The sequence below is a fragment of the Maniola jurtina genome, chromosome 7 (assembly GCF_905333055.1).
Source record: "Maniola jurtina chromosome 7, ilManJurt1.1, whole genome shotgun sequence".
Classification (NCBI taxonomy): Eukaryota; Metazoa; Arthropoda; class Insecta; order Lepidoptera; family Nymphalidae; genus Maniola; species Maniola jurtina.
Genome location: NC_060035.1, coordinates 14461016 through 14478875, shown reverse-complemented (window position 1 = coordinate 14478875; position 17860 = coordinate 14461016). Strand labels below are relative to the sequence as shown.

At 36.4% G+C, this 17860-nt stretch overlaps 3 protein-coding genes across 6 annotated transcripts; 2 read left to right on the top strand and 1 right to left on the bottom strand.

The window, feature by feature from the left end:
* Positions 1-1822: 1822 nt before the first annotated feature.
* On the bottom strand, positions 1823-6937 carry LOC123866831 (transmembrane protein 115). The gene is made up of 4 exons (XM_045908538.1): positions 6397-6937; positions 5665-5860; positions 3844-4020; positions 1823-2429 (listed from the first exon to the last, which is right to left on the bottom strand). Exons 1-4 carry the CDS (start codon positions 6905-6907, stop codon positions 2198-2200), a joined length of 1116 nt encoding a protein of 371 aa, XP_045764494.1. The 5' UTR covers positions 6908-6937; the 3' UTR covers positions 1823-2197.
* Positions 6938-6992: 55 nt separating this feature from the next.
* Positions 6993-9096, top strand: LOC123866834 (NAD(P)H-hydrate epimerase). 4 transcript variants are annotated; one of them, XM_045908545.1, is made up of 4 exons: positions 6993-7117; positions 7472-7686; positions 8016-8339; positions 8727-9096. In XM_045908545.1, the coding sequence occupies exons 2-4, from the start codon at positions 7505-7507 to the stop codon at positions 8953-8955; spliced, it is 735 nt and encodes a 244-aa protein (XP_045764501.1). In that variant the 5' UTR covers positions 6993-7117; positions 7472-7504; the 3' UTR covers positions 8956-9096. The 4 variants fall into 4 exon arrangements, with proteins under 4 accessions (XP_045764501.1, XP_045764498.1, XP_045764499.1 ...); XM_045908542.1 differs by lacking the exon at positions 6993-7117 and adding an exon at positions 7153-7383; XM_045908543.1 differs by lacking the exon at positions 6993-7117 and adding an exon at positions 7154-7254.
* A 386-nt stretch (positions 9097-9482) lies between these two features.
* Positions 9483-16951, top strand: LOC123866836 (proliferating cell nuclear antigen). The gene is made up of 7 exons (XM_045908546.1): positions 9483-9618; positions 9858-9977; positions 10415-10521; positions 10713-10870; positions 11208-11324; positions 15526-15701; positions 16457-16951. The coding sequence occupies exons 2-7, from the start codon at positions 9864-9866 to the stop codon at positions 16565-16567; spliced, it is 783 nt and encodes a 260-aa protein (XP_045764502.1). The 5' UTR covers positions 9483-9618; positions 9858-9863; the 3' UTR covers positions 16568-16951.
* The last annotated feature ends 909 nt before the right edge of the window (positions 16952-17860 follow it).

Here is a 17860-nt window from a genome sequence, read left to right as displayed (position 1 = left end):
CGCCACAGATCCGAGACGGGGTAATCGAGGATAATATTTTTTTTTGGTTTCGCCGACGATTATCCTCTATTTTGACAAAATGGGAGTAATTTTTAAAAATTCAAGATGGCGGCTGTCGTGGCGGTCATTATGTTAGAGGTACGAAAAAACGCAATTTTAAAAGTTAAATATCTCAAAGTTGGCAACATCGGACCGTTTTGGTTTCCATGAAGCGATTGTACGTATAGGCTCGAGGTATAGATTGGAGGAAAAAAATTACCCCATTTTTAGGGAAATTTCAAGATTTTCGGGAAATTGTAAAAAATCGAAATACGGACTTTTCGCAAAATCCGAGTATGAGCGATTATGTGTTTTGCTCGTGCAAATGACATTTAGGTACTTTTGTTACCAGAGACTGGCAACACTGGAATTTATCAAAGTAAAAGTGATTTTCGACACGGTCTTTTTCACGGTATCCCCTTTCGCGTGGGTGCGAGCGAGAGGCAAGATTGAAACGTCATCGGGAGCGGTATATCCTGTAGTTAATAGGAAAATTATGAAACCGTGTAAAATCTTTCTGTGAAACGAGTTGGCGGCCATTTTGTATTTTTTTTAATTTTTCGAAATTTTGATCACGTTTTTGAGGCAGTTGGCAACATTTTGGAAAGTCAGTATGTATGAATCGATTGTGTATCTCGGCTGGCAGTATGGAGATATGCAACCGGTGTTGCCAGTTTTGGGGAGATTTTCGAGATTTTCAACTAAGAAACTCCTGTAAAATTTTGTATGAAAAATTTTTTTTTCACTGATGGTGTCGTATAGAAAACAAAAACTTAGTAAGCCAAAATTATGGAGAAAGCTGATGATTGAGGATATCGGAGACGGGTGAAGGCCCCGCTTAAGGTATTGAAGATAGGTGAGGGGTGCTCGAGCAAATGTCATTCATGACGTCATCCAATTGCCAAAAAGCTGAAAAAAAATTCAAAATGGCGAAAAAAAGATGGCCGCCATACAAATTTCACCGGTGTCCAGCTCGGAGGGTATAAAAGATGGAAGTGTGGTTTCTTGGCAAGAGATGATCAGGGTCCGAAGGTCTACTCGATGAATAGAAAAAAAATTCAAAATGGCGGAATTTATTTTTCCATACATTTTGTATGGCGATTATGAATGTCTCATTCTCCTAGAAAGAGACGGAAAACGATACATTGATGTTTGGGAGATATGTTCGGATGCGCGATATGAGTAGGGGAAAATTATGACATTTCAGAAAAACAAGATGGCGGCCTATATGATTTTTGCAACTCTTTTGTTTTCCAACCGATTTCGTTGAAACTCGCAATCTTTGAAGAATGTACTAAACGATTAATAGAAAAAGTGGAAAATTTTGGAAAAACAAAATGGCCGCCGTACAAATTTCGTCTGTGTCTATCTCGGAGGCTATAAAAGATGGAAGAGTGGTTTCTTGGCAAAAGATGATCAGGGTCCGAAGGTCTACTCGGTGGAACAAACTCTGCATGCTCGCGGACCACTTTAGTGGTCCGCGCACCCACGCACCCTACTTTATTAACCTCAACTACCCCGTTTTTACAAAAAATGATATGGATGTCGTATGCAGAGTTTCCCAGGGTGCTGATTTTGATAACGACATTTATTTTGAAATCCAAGATGGCGGGCGTGCACTTTTTAAGAAAAAAAATTGATATAGGTGTCGTTTTATGGGGTTTTCGGGGTAATTTGTGTATCTTAATAAAAAAAATCGGTTTAATACAACTCATAAACCTAACCACGTCACGTGAGCTGCTTTAGCAGCTCGCGCACCGAGCAAAACACTAGTTTTAACTCTATGGGTAAACTGTTATGGCAAAAGTACGGTCTTTGAAATAAGGACTAAAATCGTACTTTGGACATGACATTTGATACAAAAAAAAAAGTTAAAATGGCGCGTGAGACGTCATTTTTTACGCATTATATCGTATTTTTGCTGATTAACATTGCTATGAAACTTATCAACTGATAAAAGATGGATTGATTAATAATTTCGGCCATAAATGCATTGCTATCCCTTTCGTATTATTACTTACAGAATGCTGAAAGACCTGTCAATTTAGTTTAGAGATTATGTACAACAGAATTAGCCACAATACTGGTGTCATAAGGTGTATGGTCGGAATTTCACATGTTTTCATAATGTTAAACTAATCTAACCAACTGCCTACGATCATGAAGTCTTCGTTATAGGGGGTGGTGGCTCAGTGGTTATGTCCACCAGGGTGGCCTCTGCAGGGGCCGTGGGTTGACTAGGCTCGCCCTCTGTCGGGAACTGCGGTATCACGTGTGGGGACTGCATCTTTCTGACTGCTTCCATGTTGACTTTGGTCGATAGGTTCTTTTGACGAGTTTGTTCGGACGTCTTGGATAATCTCTCGCTTAGTGCCTTGAGAGCTATTTGACTGTAACAATCATTTTTTATCAAATCAATATTCTACATCAGAAAAGCGAAAAATTGTAAGCCTCGGCCGTTGGCATTCTTATGTGGTTGACGTCCAATCTATTGTATGAAACGTTTCTGCTGGACATATCTGATATACTGCTAAGGTGTGAACTGTGGAATGTCGCTGTGGCGTTGCATTCCCTGGTACTTCTAACTTAAGTACCCTTCAAAGCAAAAAGTGAATAGGCAAGGGTGCTTCAACCTAGATCTTATCTAGTCATAAATTTCAGGCATATTTATAATGTTAGAGAACCAAGGATCCAGATCAGACATGAGAATACCTAGAAAAGTTTGCCTAAATGATATGTTAATTTCGAAAGTCTTCCTAGAACCTTTCATTTGCAAAACGGCAATGCACCTTAGACATCAAACAGTCACACCATTTCTTATCGTAAATTTTTACTATCTTGTTTATTCATACCTTATCAAAAAAATTCTTGTAAGAAATCATGGTCAAATATGTGTGCCAATTAGGAAATTATATCAATTAAGTTTGACTTCGCTGACTCACTGTCCTTAATCTTATCATAATAAGTATGAAACAATTAATGTTTGTATGTTAATCAATGTGCGTAAATTGACTCATGTAATTGATTTTGACAGAGTTAAACATCATTACTCATTCTTCAATTAATATTACCATTGCTGAGTCAAATTGGAGAGATCAATAGGGTAAAACACCTAAAAAATGTGTATTGATTGAGCTGTACCTCAAAATCAAACCTGACTTCAACAAAAACCCTTGAGATTTTTACAAAACTCACTGGTTGGTTCTACAATGATGAGGGAGTAGTATTTTTAGGGTTCTGTACATTAAAAAGTTAAAAGGAACCCTTATAAGATCACTTTGTTGTCTATCTGTCAAGAAAAGTGGATCAAAACCTATATGTACTTCCCATTGACTTACAATCATGAAATTCGGCAGGTAGGTAATGTCTTATTGCACAAGTAAACGAAAAAATTAAAAAACAATAAATTTGTTGTTACATTAAAAAAAATGTTTGCAAATAATTAGTTTACTAAATCACATAAAGATGGCGCTGTTCATCATTAACTTGCAGCGTTGCACATAAAACTTATATCTTGTACGATGGTAGGGAACTTTTTATGTGGGAGTCTGATTCATACTTCATGTACTTTTTTACCATAACCAGTTTTATGAAGTATATAATTTCCACAGCATAACCTGCAGTAATCCACCACCTCCAGCACGATGGACCGACGATATAAAGCGGCTGGCGAGAAGTGGCTGGATGAGGAAGGCTGAGGACCGGGTGTGGTGGCGCTCTATAGGGAAGGCCTATGTCCAATAGTGGACGTCCACAGGCTGATGATGATGATGAACCTGCAGTAATGAGGAAGTGTATAGTTACCGTCGCCGCTCCATGTCTTGCGGCTCGACGCCGGGCATGGAGATGGTGAGGCCGCGCGGGTTGAGCGCCAGGTGCACGCGACGCGGCCGCGCGCTGCACACGCCGATGCGCACGCAGCAGCGGTGCACGGGGCCCACTATGCCCCTCACTACTGGCTGCAGGACCGTTGGGAAGAAACTGCAAAGAATAATCAATTCATTAAAATGTTAGCACAGTTCAGAAACAGCTATATTAAGTTCCAGGTAATTATCTCTAGCATGTATTGAAAAAATTAAATTTTGTTCTATTTGAACAGCTTGATTTTGTTTATTTGTTGATTCCTACTTCAAGTATGTTGCAACAGAGTATAGTTGTACCGGCCCTTAAGAGCTAAATAGCAATAAAACTTTTTAACAATAGTGTTTTATATTTTGAACAGTCATAAGTCCTAATGCGTGCGAGTAAAACTCAACCTAATGACTACTAGTTCAAAGCTAAAAATTTGTTATCTTTCCCGCAAACAAAGAAATTCCACGGCTGGGTAGGGTTGTCAAATAGGTGTATTTTTTAAATTATTATAATTGCACATAAGGCACACTACTTTTAATAATAATGAACCAAATAAAAACATAAACATAATAATTTTTAATTTAGGTTTAGGAAGGTGTACACGCGTGGTTATTTTATCAGTTCTAAAGAAGGACTGATCGGGATTTCCCGAGTTCCGAGTTCCGGTCGCTTGTTGCAACCCTGTTGTCAAATGTTTAGTAAATCTGTTGTAATTATTAATGACGACTTTGAACCTTAACATAAACAGTTAAGTTAGCGTTTTGAAGGCGTACGTACCTACTTATGATCTTTTGGAATATTTTACCTAATTAGTTATCTTTTATGGCTTTTAGCTCCCAGCCAGGTACTACTATAACAGATTGATGTGATTTTTTTTGCATGAGTATATCTAACTAGCTGATGCCCGCAGCTTCGCCCGCGTGGATTGGTCAGATCCCCTGCAGCATCAGGATTGAGGAGTTGGACTCCAAATTTTTTATGAAACAATGTCGCAAAGTTCCTCTATCGATTAAAAAAGAAATGACGCAAATCGGTTCAGAAATCTCGGAGATTTCGGTGTACATAGGTAGAAAAACACAACTCCCTTTTTAAAAGTCGGTTAAAAAAGTAGCCTATTTTACGCCCTGGTCAATCCTCTACTTGCCTGTGAAAGTTCCGTCAAAATCGGTTCAGCCGTTCCAAAGATTAGCCTTTTCAAACAGACAGACAGACAGACAAAAATTTTAAAAACGTGTGATTCAGTTATGGTATCATTCAAATAACCATATGAGCTTAATATGAGGTAGTTATTTCGAAATTACAGACAGACACTCCAATTTTATTTATTAGTATAGATAAGAGTGACAGGCTACTTTTTTACCTTGAAAAATAAAGGATTTCCCACAGGCTTTTTACAAACCTAAATCCACACAGATCAAGTCAGGGGCATCAGCTAGTATGTAAATAAATATACATGGACCTGCAGTGCAGGTCCTGCACTGCCTTCATGATAAAAATTCAAAAATTAATAGTCCAACAAATACTATGTCACAACTTGTGCAATTTCTTCTGTAGGTAAGTACCAGAAGTGGTATCAATATATTTTTGAAAGGAATGTTAGCCATGCTAATCATGCCTAATACTCCCCTTTCCCCTCCAATAAAGTGTAAAGCTTGTGCCCAGAGTGGGTATGACAATATTGCAACGGGTGGGGTTTGAACCGCCTACCTTTCGGAATTCAGTCCGCTCCTCAAATGTTGAGCTATCAAAGCTCCAACTCTTATTTATACTCACTTATCAAAACTAAAATTGTCAGCCATGTCCCCTCGAGAGCCACTGCTGTGACGCTGCCAGAACCTCAAGTATATCCATGACAGCAGTGTCCCACTCCCCCACATGCAAGGATAAGTACCTTCTAGGGCACCTACAGCCCAGAGTATGATCGCTGCTATCAGTATCAGAAGTGGGAGCGATCTGTTTGTTAATTTACCTGCAAATTAATCATCAAACAAATTAGTAGTAAAGAATAGAAATTAATTGTACAAATTATACCAGGGCAATACAAGTTTAACAAGTGTAAATTAAAAATTTATAACACCCCCGACAAAACGTATAAGTGTGGAAACCAGGCCAGAGAGAAGAACACCCCCGACAAGTACACACACAGACACACAGAGGTTACAGTAACTAGAAAAGAGCTGATAACTTTCAAATGGCTGAACCAATTTTCTTGGATAATATATAAGAACACTCTCGATCAAGCCACCTTTCAAACAAAAAAAAAAAATTAAATCGGTTCATTAGTTTAGGAGCTACAGACAGATAAACAGATACACATGTCAAACTTATAACACCCCTCTTTTTGGGTTGGGGGTTAAAAAAATAGATTATGAATATGAATAGAAACTACTAAATTAAGATTGTAATGTGCTTTGAAGGCAAAAAAGCAGAGTTTTACAGATGATTGAATAGATGAATAGCAATTAAAAAGTAATCATACCCAATGCATAGACCTATAACACTCACCCAATGGTGTTTTAATCAACAGATGATCTGGCATAATCTGTTTAACGGCCACACTCACAGCAGCCAGGTAGCCGGCAAGTCCGTGGACGTGAATGTCGAATAAGAGAGACGTATCCTGGGTCCAAGCATATATCACTAAGTAGTAAAATGTCGTTAGAAATGCGACACCAATGTTCGTTAGGAAGAAAAACTTCATCATTTCTATTTGACCCCATAATGGCTCTATCAACTTTCCGCACAAACCGACCGTCACAATGTCAATAATCACCTCCCACAAATGTATCTCGAGAAACCAGAACGTGAAAGTGGACCAAAGTTGAAACGAAGGAGGTAACAAGTATCCTGGTGTAACGCTGAGCACATTAACCACATCTTCAGAAAATGACAAAATGTACCCTATGACCACTACGACACAAATAAATTTAACTGTTGGCGATGTGTTCCCTAGTAAAGCTGAAAATTGTTGTCGTAAATACGGTATATTACGACTAAACACTCGAAGCGCGGCCATTTTTATGACGGATGTCACAGTTGAGTAGGTAGTTGTCAATGTCATTGCAAAAAATTGGATGCGTTCTGAAACTATGTCAATAAGTCAATATCCTTTGTGACGGATATGCGGATGAATCGAATTTTCTAAATTCTGATATTTCATATTATAATTAGAGCAAAATTGTATAACTATCATTATTTCAATAGGTCCAGTTCGCGTGTACAAAATGTAAATATTTTTATGATTTAATTACGAATTTGTGTTCTCTATACCAGTTTGACCTTGACCCTATAAATTACTCTGTGCTGTGCCTTGACTTGACCTTTTGGCATCCTTTCGATGTTTTGATTTGGTTTGGTCTAATGGTTATACTGGTTTTGGGCTGTTTTGTTCATGAACTGTGGCTTAGGTCTTATGCAAATAAGTTTGGTTCATTTATCCACTGAAAATAAGTTTAAATGTTATTTCACAGGTTCTTAGGAAGTGCGTTAGTGGTAACCTATTTTAAACTAAAGATTTCGGTCGATATCTAACTTACCGGTGATCAAATTATGTTATATATTAAAATATCTCTATTTGCAGTTGCGATTAGCCAATATTTGCAGCTACAACGTCATGGCATGCAGTGGGAACTGTAACTACAGTACAGATAAGCAGCTAAACTATTTGAGTCAAGAAAATGCTGCAGCTTTGGATCAAGAGTTATTCAATGAGTACAAGTTTAGTGTTGACCAGCTTATGGAGCTAGCAGGGTTGAGTGTGGCTACTGCGGTTGCCCGTGTTTTTCCTGCTTCAACGTAAGAATTTTATTTATCAGGTACTAGATACTGCTCGAGGCTTTGTCCCCATGGATTTAGATTTTTGAAAATCCCATGGATCCTCTTGGTTTTTCCGGGTTAAAAATAGCCTATCGCCCAATTCTGGCCTTTACCTAACTATATTAAAACTAAAACTTACCTTGATATTTGCTATGCATACATTACATCCATTAGTTAAAAGGCAATAACACCACTTTTTTGTACCTAGATTTTAAGTTAAGATTTTTTTTTGTTGTAACCTCATTTGTGCTTTGTGGTGCAATAAAGTATATGCATACATACATACATTATTATATTTTTCCTTTCAGACATAAATCAGCTCTGATTATTTGTGGGCCTGGTAATAATGGCGGAGATGGATTAGTAGCAGCTAGACACATGACTCTATTTGGTTACTCTGTAGCCGTATATTACCCAAAGAGGACACCAAAACCTCTTTATGAAAATCTCCTTTTGCAATGTGAAAGATTTGGTGTAAACGTCATAAATGATTTGCCACCACCTGAAGAGCTTAAAAATGATTATAATGTTTTGCTGGATGCTCTGTTCGGTTTTAGTTTCAAACCACCAGTCAGAGATGCATTAAAACCTGCTTTAGATGCATTAATCGTTTCAGGATTGCCAGTGTGTAGGTAAGAAAGGAAATATCATGCAAAAGCTAACAATTTTCATGTTTTTTTTAGTAAAAATAACCAGGCGGAATTCTATAAGGATGTGGTTTAAATAGTCCTGTGAAACAATTTGGTTTGGTTTTTGTGTACAAAAGTTATAGTTAACTGTGTCTAGATCATGCATTCACTACCTTTGCTACTTTGAATCCCCATGATTATATTTAACTTATTAGTTTTCGAAAATCCCAGTGGAATTTACTAAATCCCTGGTATTCAAATAAATACTATTATTAGGAATATTTTTTCCAAATTACAAATCTCTAATTCTACCAGTTTAGGCTGTTTTTTCTATCAGTCGCAGACCACATTGCTGTTTTATATCTAACAATTTTGTTTTTTTTTTTTTAGTGTTGACATCCCTAGTGGATGGCATGTGGAGACAGGCCCAGATTCAGAGAACTCCCTGAAACCTGCACTCCTAATTTCACTATCTGCTCCTAAGCTGTGTGCCAAACCAGAAATATTAAAAAATGTAAAGCATTTTCTAGGTGGTAGGTTCTTGCCTCCTGGGATTGTAAAGAAATATAATCTAACGTTGCCACCTTACCCAGCTCAGGATCAAGTGGTAGAATTATAAAAAGAATTGGTCACAAGTTGGTGTGAACTGGTGGATGCAAGTAATGTTTTAATAAATTAAATAAATAGTATATAAGTAATTTTTTATTCTATTTGATGTTTTGTATAAAAAATAATAATTAATATATGCTTTTAAGACTGATGTTTGGATTTTAATTAATTTTTCCTGTAGTACCCATACTGCTACAGGCTGCAAAGGATTTATGATGAATCGGAAATTCTTGTGTATAAAACAGTTACCACCATACATAAGTTCAAAATTCATCATCCAATGCATTTTTTAGGAAAATACTTTGTAAACAGTTGCTCCATGACCTACTCTTGATTTAGACTAAAAAGGCATATAATATTAGATTATAATATTATAGAAGGCCTTATGTTTGGTCTTCGAATAGAAAAGCCAATAGAGCAAACTCCATCCGCCGATTAGTTATGAAATCGCTAGCTAGCAACCTCTAGTTTCCGTAATGACCAAAGACAGTAGAATTTGTTTCCGAGTGTTTCTGAACGAAAAAATTTAACTTTTGACGTTTGTGATTTTCGCGCTATTTTTTCCCGCTGATGCCGGCTTGCTGTCATTTTATAGAGGTCAGCAACGTTAACGTTATTAGTTACTCGTAAATTCTTGTTTTAACTTTATTTTTAGGATAAAACAAACAAATCTGTAAGTATTTTACCTTATAATTTGTAATAAAATCTTTAATATTTGATTTTTCGAGCGTGTACGAGTGTCAAACTAACCTTAATCGACCTACCAATTAAATTGTTCAGTCAAGTTTTGAGATCAATTCCGATGAATCAAAGCTTAAATCATTACAATCTAAAGTATAAATATGAGTTTGAGGCACAGTAAATCCATTGTGTACGCATAAATGTTGAAATGAGTCACTTTTTGTTGGATAGGTCAAAATGTTTGAAGCGCGCCTACTCCGAAGTTCCATCCTGAAGAAAGTCCTGGAAGCGATTAAGGACCTCCTCACACAGGCCGCATTTGACTGTGATGATAATGGAATACAATTGCAGGTAATTTTAATTCAATTCTTATAAGACCATTTTTATTTTGCTTTGCTTATCATTCATTACTTGAAGGAGAATACACATTATTCATTAGAAATTGGTTTTTTTTAAAATATTTACTGTCTCATCTTGCTAAATGTCAACATACTACAATAAATGTTTATATTAAGTTTCAATATTTATTACTGAAGGTGACTTTGCCAATAATATAGAATGTCTTGAAGTTTAAAATGTGTACAGGTAGTTCTTTAGATAGATCAGCGCAAATTATCAGGATGTTCCTATTTGGTGTGAGAAAAAAAGGAATATAAATCAATTAATCAGCCTGTTTAAGTCCACAGCTGAATATGGGCCTTCCGCAGAGCCCATCGCCACACTCACACTCTTCTGCCTTTCTCATCTATCCATAAACTGTCCATTTAAGAGTGGTATAATTCTTCCAGGCTATGGACAACTCGCACGTGTCGCTGGTGTCCCTAACCCTCAGAGCGGATGGGTTTGATAAGTACAGGTGTGATAGGAATATATCAATGGGCATGAATTTAGGAAGGTATGTGAAAATTGTATCAAATAAATTTTTGTTATTTAAAATATCCACAGCTTTGTGAGGGTGCAGTTTCTTTATTGAAGATTTTTCAAAAATCCTTCATTTTAGTTAACAGTGTTACAAAAACAATTGCAGACACAACCTGCGGCTATAAAAATAGATCAAGAAGATTACTCATGGTTTTGATGTTTCAGTATGTCTAAAATTTTGAAGTGTGCGGGCGACAAGGACACAGTGACGATGAAAGCGCAGGACAATGCAGATACTGTCACATTTGTGTTTGAGAGCCCCAACCAGGAAAAGGTGTCCGATTATGAGATGAAACTCACAAACTTGGATTTAGAGCACTTAGGTTAGTTCAAATTCAAAATTATTTATTTGTATAAATGTGAGTGTGTGTACACATGTTACAATTCTTATAGTATCACCACAAATAGCCATATAATGGCATGCAAATACAAAAATAACCTTAAAACAAGGTTACAAGGTTAGTTTCTACTTTGTTTTATACAGACCTGCTGTTTAAGTCTCTACAGATTTTTTTTACTGTGGTAAAAGCGGTAATACCCTATTGATTAAAATGTCTGCCTCCTAGTCCATGATTTGAAGCATTCACCTCTAACTTTTCAGAATTATGTGTGTTTTAAAATGCCTAATATTCTTTTTATAATATAAAATAAAATTTGCAGGTATCCCAGAGACTGAATACAGCTGCACAATCCGTATGCCGAGCGTGGAGTTTGCAAGGATTTGCCGCGATCTCTCACAGTTCGGCGATTCTATGGTCATATCCTGCACAAAAGAAGGTAATTATTGAGTGCCGTATTAGCCAAGCCAAAGTCACCCACAAGATGTCCAAGATCCTCTGCAGCACCAAAGTACAGCTTGAGCTGAGATGCCGCCCTGTAGAGTGCTATGCCTGGTCCACCCTCTTGTATGGTTGTGAAACTTGGGTTCTCAAAAAGGAAGCAACTAACCGCCTGCAAGCTTTCGAAATGTGGATTTACAGGAAAATGCTCAAGATAACCTGGAACAACTTTACACAGAACAAGGTACTGGAATTGGTCCACAAAGAGAGAGAACTCATGTTCACCATCATGCGAAGGAAGCTCGCTTTCTTTGGGCATTTACAGAGAGGAGGACAATTCTCATTCCCAAGATTAGTTTTGGAAGAGAGAATTGCAGGCAAAAGAGCTCAAGGTCGCCAAAGACGCAAATGGTTAGACGATATAAGGGGGTGGACAGGGCTTAGTTACCCGAAGTTGAAAGAGGCGGCTTTTACTAAAGAAGCTTTTCGTATGATGATCGCCAAACTTCGTTTCGAAGAAGGCACGCGATGATGATGATGATTGAGTCTCAAATATTCTATGTAAATAAAATTAACGGGAATTGAACGGCAGACATCTTGACTAAGCTAAGCTAATAGTAACTAAGATATCTGTGGTCGGAAGGAAAAGGGGCACAAGTCGCATTTTTCACTAAAATTACAAAAACTCACAAATTAAATATATTATTTCAAGCTTCAAGGGAAAAAGGCATGTTTTACGAAAACTTTATTTATTCCAGAATAAAAACTAAACAAAAATTGGGCACAAGTCGATTATCGTTTGTCTTAACCACTTCTTAACAAAGAATAGGGGCACAACTTAAATCATGCCTACTTGTAACAAGGTTTCGCAAAATTTTTGGTTTGGAATATGGCATCATGTCTACTTAGTTCTCAAATCGTTGCGTTTCAGAACAAAAAAAGCTCATGATGAATGACCGAAGTTGCACTGTTTAATTGTTTTGGTGTTTTTTTTGGGCCAATTTTTACTAACGAACCGTTAGGTAACCGATCCCATTATAGGACAACACTGTTTGTTAGGCACCTGGACCTTTGCGCAAGATTCCACCACCATTGTTTTATTTAAGTCAGTTAGGGATTCTTTTGTACCACTTCGGAAGTACCTAAGTACCTAGGTAATAAGTTTTCTAATTCATTATTACTTAGTTAACGGTTTAGTTATAACTTATTGTAAGGTTATTTTTAAAAATTGATTTGAGTTGTCAAAAATAATAAAAAATTATTAATTTATCTAATGCAGGTAGTTTGATAAAATCGATATTTCGCTCATTCGATGTCATACAATCTGTTACTAGGAGGCCGACAAGATTGAACTTGCATAAATACGGGTGTTTTGAAGGTTTTAGTGCAGTCTCCTTCTGAGATTCGGAGCGATATCGCATATTTTCGGTATTTGGGTTGTGAACTGGATAATTAGATGTTGTGATAGCAATCACGCTCTAATTAAATTATTTATTTTGGCATTAGTTTGTTTAGATTAAAACTCTCGGATAACCTCTACACATTGAACCTGGTGTTTTTTGTGTTGGTTTTGAGAGAACATTCCAATAATTCGATAAAAATATTTAAATAATACCTGCTTTTCTGAGTGACGCCAATAATTCAGAAGCGGGACGTGTCTCACGTTGTCTTAATTTCGCTTTGGTATCTTTTTCGAACCAACCCACATTTGATAAATTTTTTTAATGAGTTCGGTGGTTTTGGTAATTTGGTGCTTAAAATATTAAGTTTTTTTTAAAGAATTTAGTCTTTTGTGAAGTGGAAAGTAATTTGCAATAAGTGGTTCAGATTTCGTATACATCGAATGAGAAGTTAGTCGTTTGGATTTACTGTTGATTTGATATTAAAACTGAGAGTTCGGCAGTTCAAGGGTAGGTTTTAATGATTTGACGGAGGGCAGGATAGCCCATGATTTGGATTTGACTTAGGGCAAAGAAGCCCGCGACTGACATGACATGATTAATTAGAAACACGAGGACGTGTTAAATTCAGGACGGCCGAACTGTAAGGTTATTTTTAAAAATTGATTTGAGTTGTCAAAAATAATAAAAAATTATTAATTTATCTAATGCAGGTAGTTTGATAAAATCGATATTTCGCTCATTCGATGTCATACAATCTGTTACTAGGAGGCCGACAAGATTGAACTTGCATAAATACGGGTGTTTTGAAGGTTTTAGTGCAGTCTCCTTCTGAGATTCGGAGCGATATCGCATATTTTCGGTATTTGGGTTGTGAACTGGATAATTAGATGTTGTGATAGCAATCACGCTCTAATTAAATTATTTATTTTGGCATTAGTTTGTTTAGATTAAAACTCTCGGATAACCTCTACACATTGAACCTGGTGTTTTTTGTGTTGGTTTTGAGAGAACATTCCAATAATTCGATAAAAATATTTAAATAATACCTGCTTTTCTGAGTGACGCCAATATTATTGGTTATTTTTTGTTGTCAAAACGTGTCCGTAGTCCTACGCCCTACTCCTATATTTTTGTTGTATAATTTGTATATTACCGGTAAATTCAGAAATATATTTCTCTAGATTCATCTTACTCACAACAAAAGAAAGAGGAAGATAAACAATATAAGGTCCATTATAAAACTTAAAAGAAACAGAGGATACATTATATAAACCAAAAAGGAAGAATAGTTAGTGCGAGTAAAGTAAAACACATATCTATGAGTAAAACATTAATCAGATTGCAGGAAGAAATCTGCTTATAAAATTTACCTTTGAGCAGCAAAGTCAGATATCTGAAACCATAGTGATTTCAATAAGAGAGTTTTATATTTAGCACAACTGATTTCACATGGTCCTAAAAAGATTGTAGGTCCGTTTAACGATCAGTGGACAAAATTTATTTTTGGAAGAAATGTCAATTACATTGACCATGTATTTCGGGATTAGATTGTCTGGAGTTTAGAAGTCTTAGTTGAAATAAGAATCTTTCAAACAGACATTTTGTGAGACAGACAAATTAGACAGTTTTGACAGTTATTAAAAATCCTTCTTTGAAATATCCGGCATTATTACAAGTAATGACAAAACTAGATCTTACAACTCCACCTTCTAAAATTTCGGAAGAAAAGAATAACTAATTCTTGACCACATAAGCTACTTACTTTATGACTTACCTAACTTATAGATCTCATTATTCACGACGACACACAGGCAAAACCTATCTTCTATTAGGCTTGAACTTAACAATTTATGTGGGTACGAAATGTATAAAGAAGACATATCCAGTTTCCAGATTACACTTTGGCAAAATATTTAAGAGCACTGGTCTTAAATTCAAAAGCCAGTTCTAGACACGTGTAATACCTATGACGCGATACATATGATAATTAAATTAGTAGAGCCCATTGAAAAAGAGACACCATCTTGACAGTCATCAAATAAAAGCAGATTTTGCTAATCTAGAAAATTGAAGAAACAAAGAAACCTTCAGCAATGAAAGATTAACCTTTGGTTTGCAGCAATTCTTGTTAACATCACTTTTAAAAATAATTTACATAAACATAGAATCATGTAAAAATCTGTGTTAATAACACAAATACTTCCAATTATTGAGATTTGAACCAGTTACATCCGGTGATCTAAGATTATAAGTATTTTTATCAAATAAATGAATAGTATAACAAACAAATTATCTTAATTTGTTCGTTTTTATTAATAACTACTTACTAAAAAAATGGCCTAAGTTAGTATAACGTAAGGTTGGCAGCCGAAGTTGGGTTTAGAAAAGAGGCACAAGTCACATTAATTTAAAATATATAATAATAAATTAAAAAATAATTGGATTATATATTATATGAGCTCATTTACAAAAGAAAACTATAAATTAAATCACAATGTAATGTATATTTCAAAGGGTATCTTGATTTTAAGAAACGGTGTCTCGACTAATTTCTTTCTTTGGCCCGTACTGGCGAAACGAGCTGTAGCCGCGTATCTGACTTATGCCCCTTTTCCTTACGACCACAGATATATTGCAAGTTGAAAATCATCAACATTGAATAGGCATCTTCTAGGCAAGTGCGCTTCATCTTAGGCTGCATCATCACTTGCCAGCAGGTCTAATTGCAGTCAAGCAAGCTATAAATTAAAATCTTTCTAACATTTCCTACATTTAAATTATCTTACTTTTCTTTAGGTGTAAAGTTCTCGACGAGTGGCGACATTGGTTCGGCGAATGTCAAATTGGCACAAACCGCGTCCATAGACAAAGAGGAGGAGGCAGTCGTCATCGAAATGGACGAACCAGTGACTCTCACATTTGCATGCCAGTACCTTAACTACTTCACTAAGGCCACCTCCTTGACTCCACAGGTAATATATTCCCGCTTGCATCTATATTTTGTAAAATTCGCGAGTTGAATTGAGAACATCATTTTTTGAGGTCTATTGGCTAATACTTTCTGCAGTCAAAGAGTATGTAATCACTACTGCAGTAAACAAAATGCATATAAATAAATGTCTTTATACTAAAGGCGCTTTTAAAAGCGAATTTACTATAAGTAAACGAATTTTAATAATAGGTTGAGTGGAAGCTGAGACTTAGTTCGCCCGAATTTTACGCGGGTGGAGGCGAATAAAATAGAAACTAGTGTTTAACAAGTGTAAATTAAAAATTTATAACACCCCCGACGATCCAAAGTATTTGAGTTTTCCAAAACATCATTTTCAAATAAATAATTATGTATTTAGCATGGACGTATTATAACTATTTAGGCAACGTCCATCTTGACAGCTTGACATTTGTCTATTGACATAATATTATGAACCTAACGGTTATCTAACCTTCTTTTCTACAAGAAAACTAGAAAAGAGCTGATAACTCTTAAACGGCTGAACCAATTTTTTTAGATTATAGCTAAGAACACTCTCGATCAAGCCACCTTTCAAACAAAAAAAACTAAATTAAAATCGGTTCATTCGTTTAGGCGCTACGATGCCACAGACAGATACACAGATACACACGTCAAACTTATAACACCCCTCTTTTTGGGTCGGGGGTTAAAAAAACCGGTAGTAAAAATTATTTGAAGGTAGTTGCACTTTTATCAAAAGTAAACTCATTCCAGGTTCAACTGTCGATGTCGGCGGACGTGCCGCTAGTAGTCGAATACCGCATTCCCGATATCGGCCATATTCGCTACTACCTAGCGCCGAAGATTGAAGAAGAGGATAGCTAGATTACTACTATAATACACAAAATTCTTTGTTAGGCTCGAGGCACATTGGCGTGACGTCCAATCGACGCCCGAGACGGTTTCGACGCCAATATTCGTTTCTGTGCCTACAATCAATTCTATCCAATAACCAGACAAGTACGAGAGAAAGTAAAGTCTGTTCTCTTAAACAGTGTCGGTACACCCGCAGGTGCACTTATTATTTTGCTTTTATTTTATTATTTTGTACTGTTTGTTAAATGATTTTATATTATAAAAATAGAATGTGAATAATAAACAAGTAAGGTAGCAAAGAGAATTTTATGAGAAGGTAGACGCTAAATTCTCCTGCGGGTGTACCGCCGCACGCGGCGACTTTGATGTCGCGGCGGCGCCTTTTGACAAAATGCGGCTCGTACCAAGGCGGCGCTACACAGGGCGACCGTATCTAAGCGCATATATTTTACATTATGTAGTGAAGAAAAAATTGGTTTTGTATTATTTTTTAGAAAAGACTGGCTTGCTTAGACTGCAATGTAGCTTGATCTTGTATGTACTGGTTATTATCATGATATGTATTGTATTACAATTTAGGTAATTGTGATATTCCAGAGAGATAATTTTTGATATGGTCCATTTTCATAATAAACAACATTGTTAAGACTCATAATGAATTTTATTGCAATATCCTTCTTAAAAAATGCTGTATGTCTAGTCATCAATTCATGAAAAACTCATGTTAATAGTAAAACCACAGAGTGAAAATTTCTCGAGTAAAGTTATGGTGTTCACGTCGAAATGTCCTGATTTTAGTCAAATTCGGCAGAAATCTACCTACATATTATATTGAATCCTCTAACTTGGCAAACTTGGCCTACATTACTCTTAACGAGCTTAGAGTGTATGGAGCGTAATAAAAACAACAATAATTCTTAAAATTGTTTTTATTTCCATATACCTACTAGTCAGATATTATAAAACTCCAAATAGGCGAAACTCAAAATCTATACATTGTATTTTAATAAATCACGACAAATTCACGTACCCTTATGTGAAATGTGTAGCGACACAAACTACATAAATAGGTAGATATGACGCGGGGTTTACCATGAATCTCTAAAGCCGGGTCCAGACGAGTGTAACCTGTAATGTAACACGAATTCTACGTGTGGACGGCACTACGAACATTCCATATAACGCTCGCTCCGGCGCTCGAGCTGATCCATCGGCTGTCGGTTTTTCGCGCGAACACAAAGGCGCTCGCAGTAGATTCGCGTACCCAATTCGCTTTGAGTTCGTGTGCCGTCCACACTGTTG

Coding starts and splice junctions, on each gene's coding strand:
- LOC123866836 (XM_045908546.1), top strand. CDS start 9,864: ATGTTTGAAGCGCGCCTACTCCGAAGTTCCATCCTGAAGAAAGTCCTG. Junction 11,325..15,525: donor CATATCCTGCACAAAAGAAG/GTAATTATTGAG, acceptor ACTTTTCTTTAG/GTGTAAAGTTCTCGACGAGT. Junction 15,702..16,456: donor CCACCTCCTTGACTCCACAG/GTAATATATTCC, acceptor AACTCATTCCAG/GTTCAACTGTCGATGTCGGC.
- LOC123866834 (XM_045908542.1), top strand. CDS start 7,348: ATGTTATTTCACAGGTTCTTAGGAAGTGCGTTAGTG. Junction 7,384..7,471: donor TCTTAGGAAGTGCGTTAGTG/GTAACCTATTTT, acceptor CTCTATTTGCAG/TTGCGATTAGCCAATATTTG. Junction 8,340..8,726: donor TCAGGATTGCCAGTGTGTAG/GTAAGAAAGGAA, acceptor TTTTTTTTTTAG/TGTTGACATCCCTAGTGGAT.
- LOC123866831 (XM_045908538.1), bottom strand. CDS start 6,907: ATGGCCGCGCTTCGAGTGTTTAGTCGTAATATACCGTATTTACGACAA. Junction 4,021..5,664: donor GACAATTTTAGTTTTGATAA/GTGAGTATAAAT, acceptor TATTCTTTGCAG/TTTCTTCCCAACGGTCCTGC. Junction 2,430..3,843: donor CAAGACATGGAGCGGCGACG/GTAACTATACAC, acceptor TGATTGTTACAG/TCAAATAGCTCTCAAGGCAC.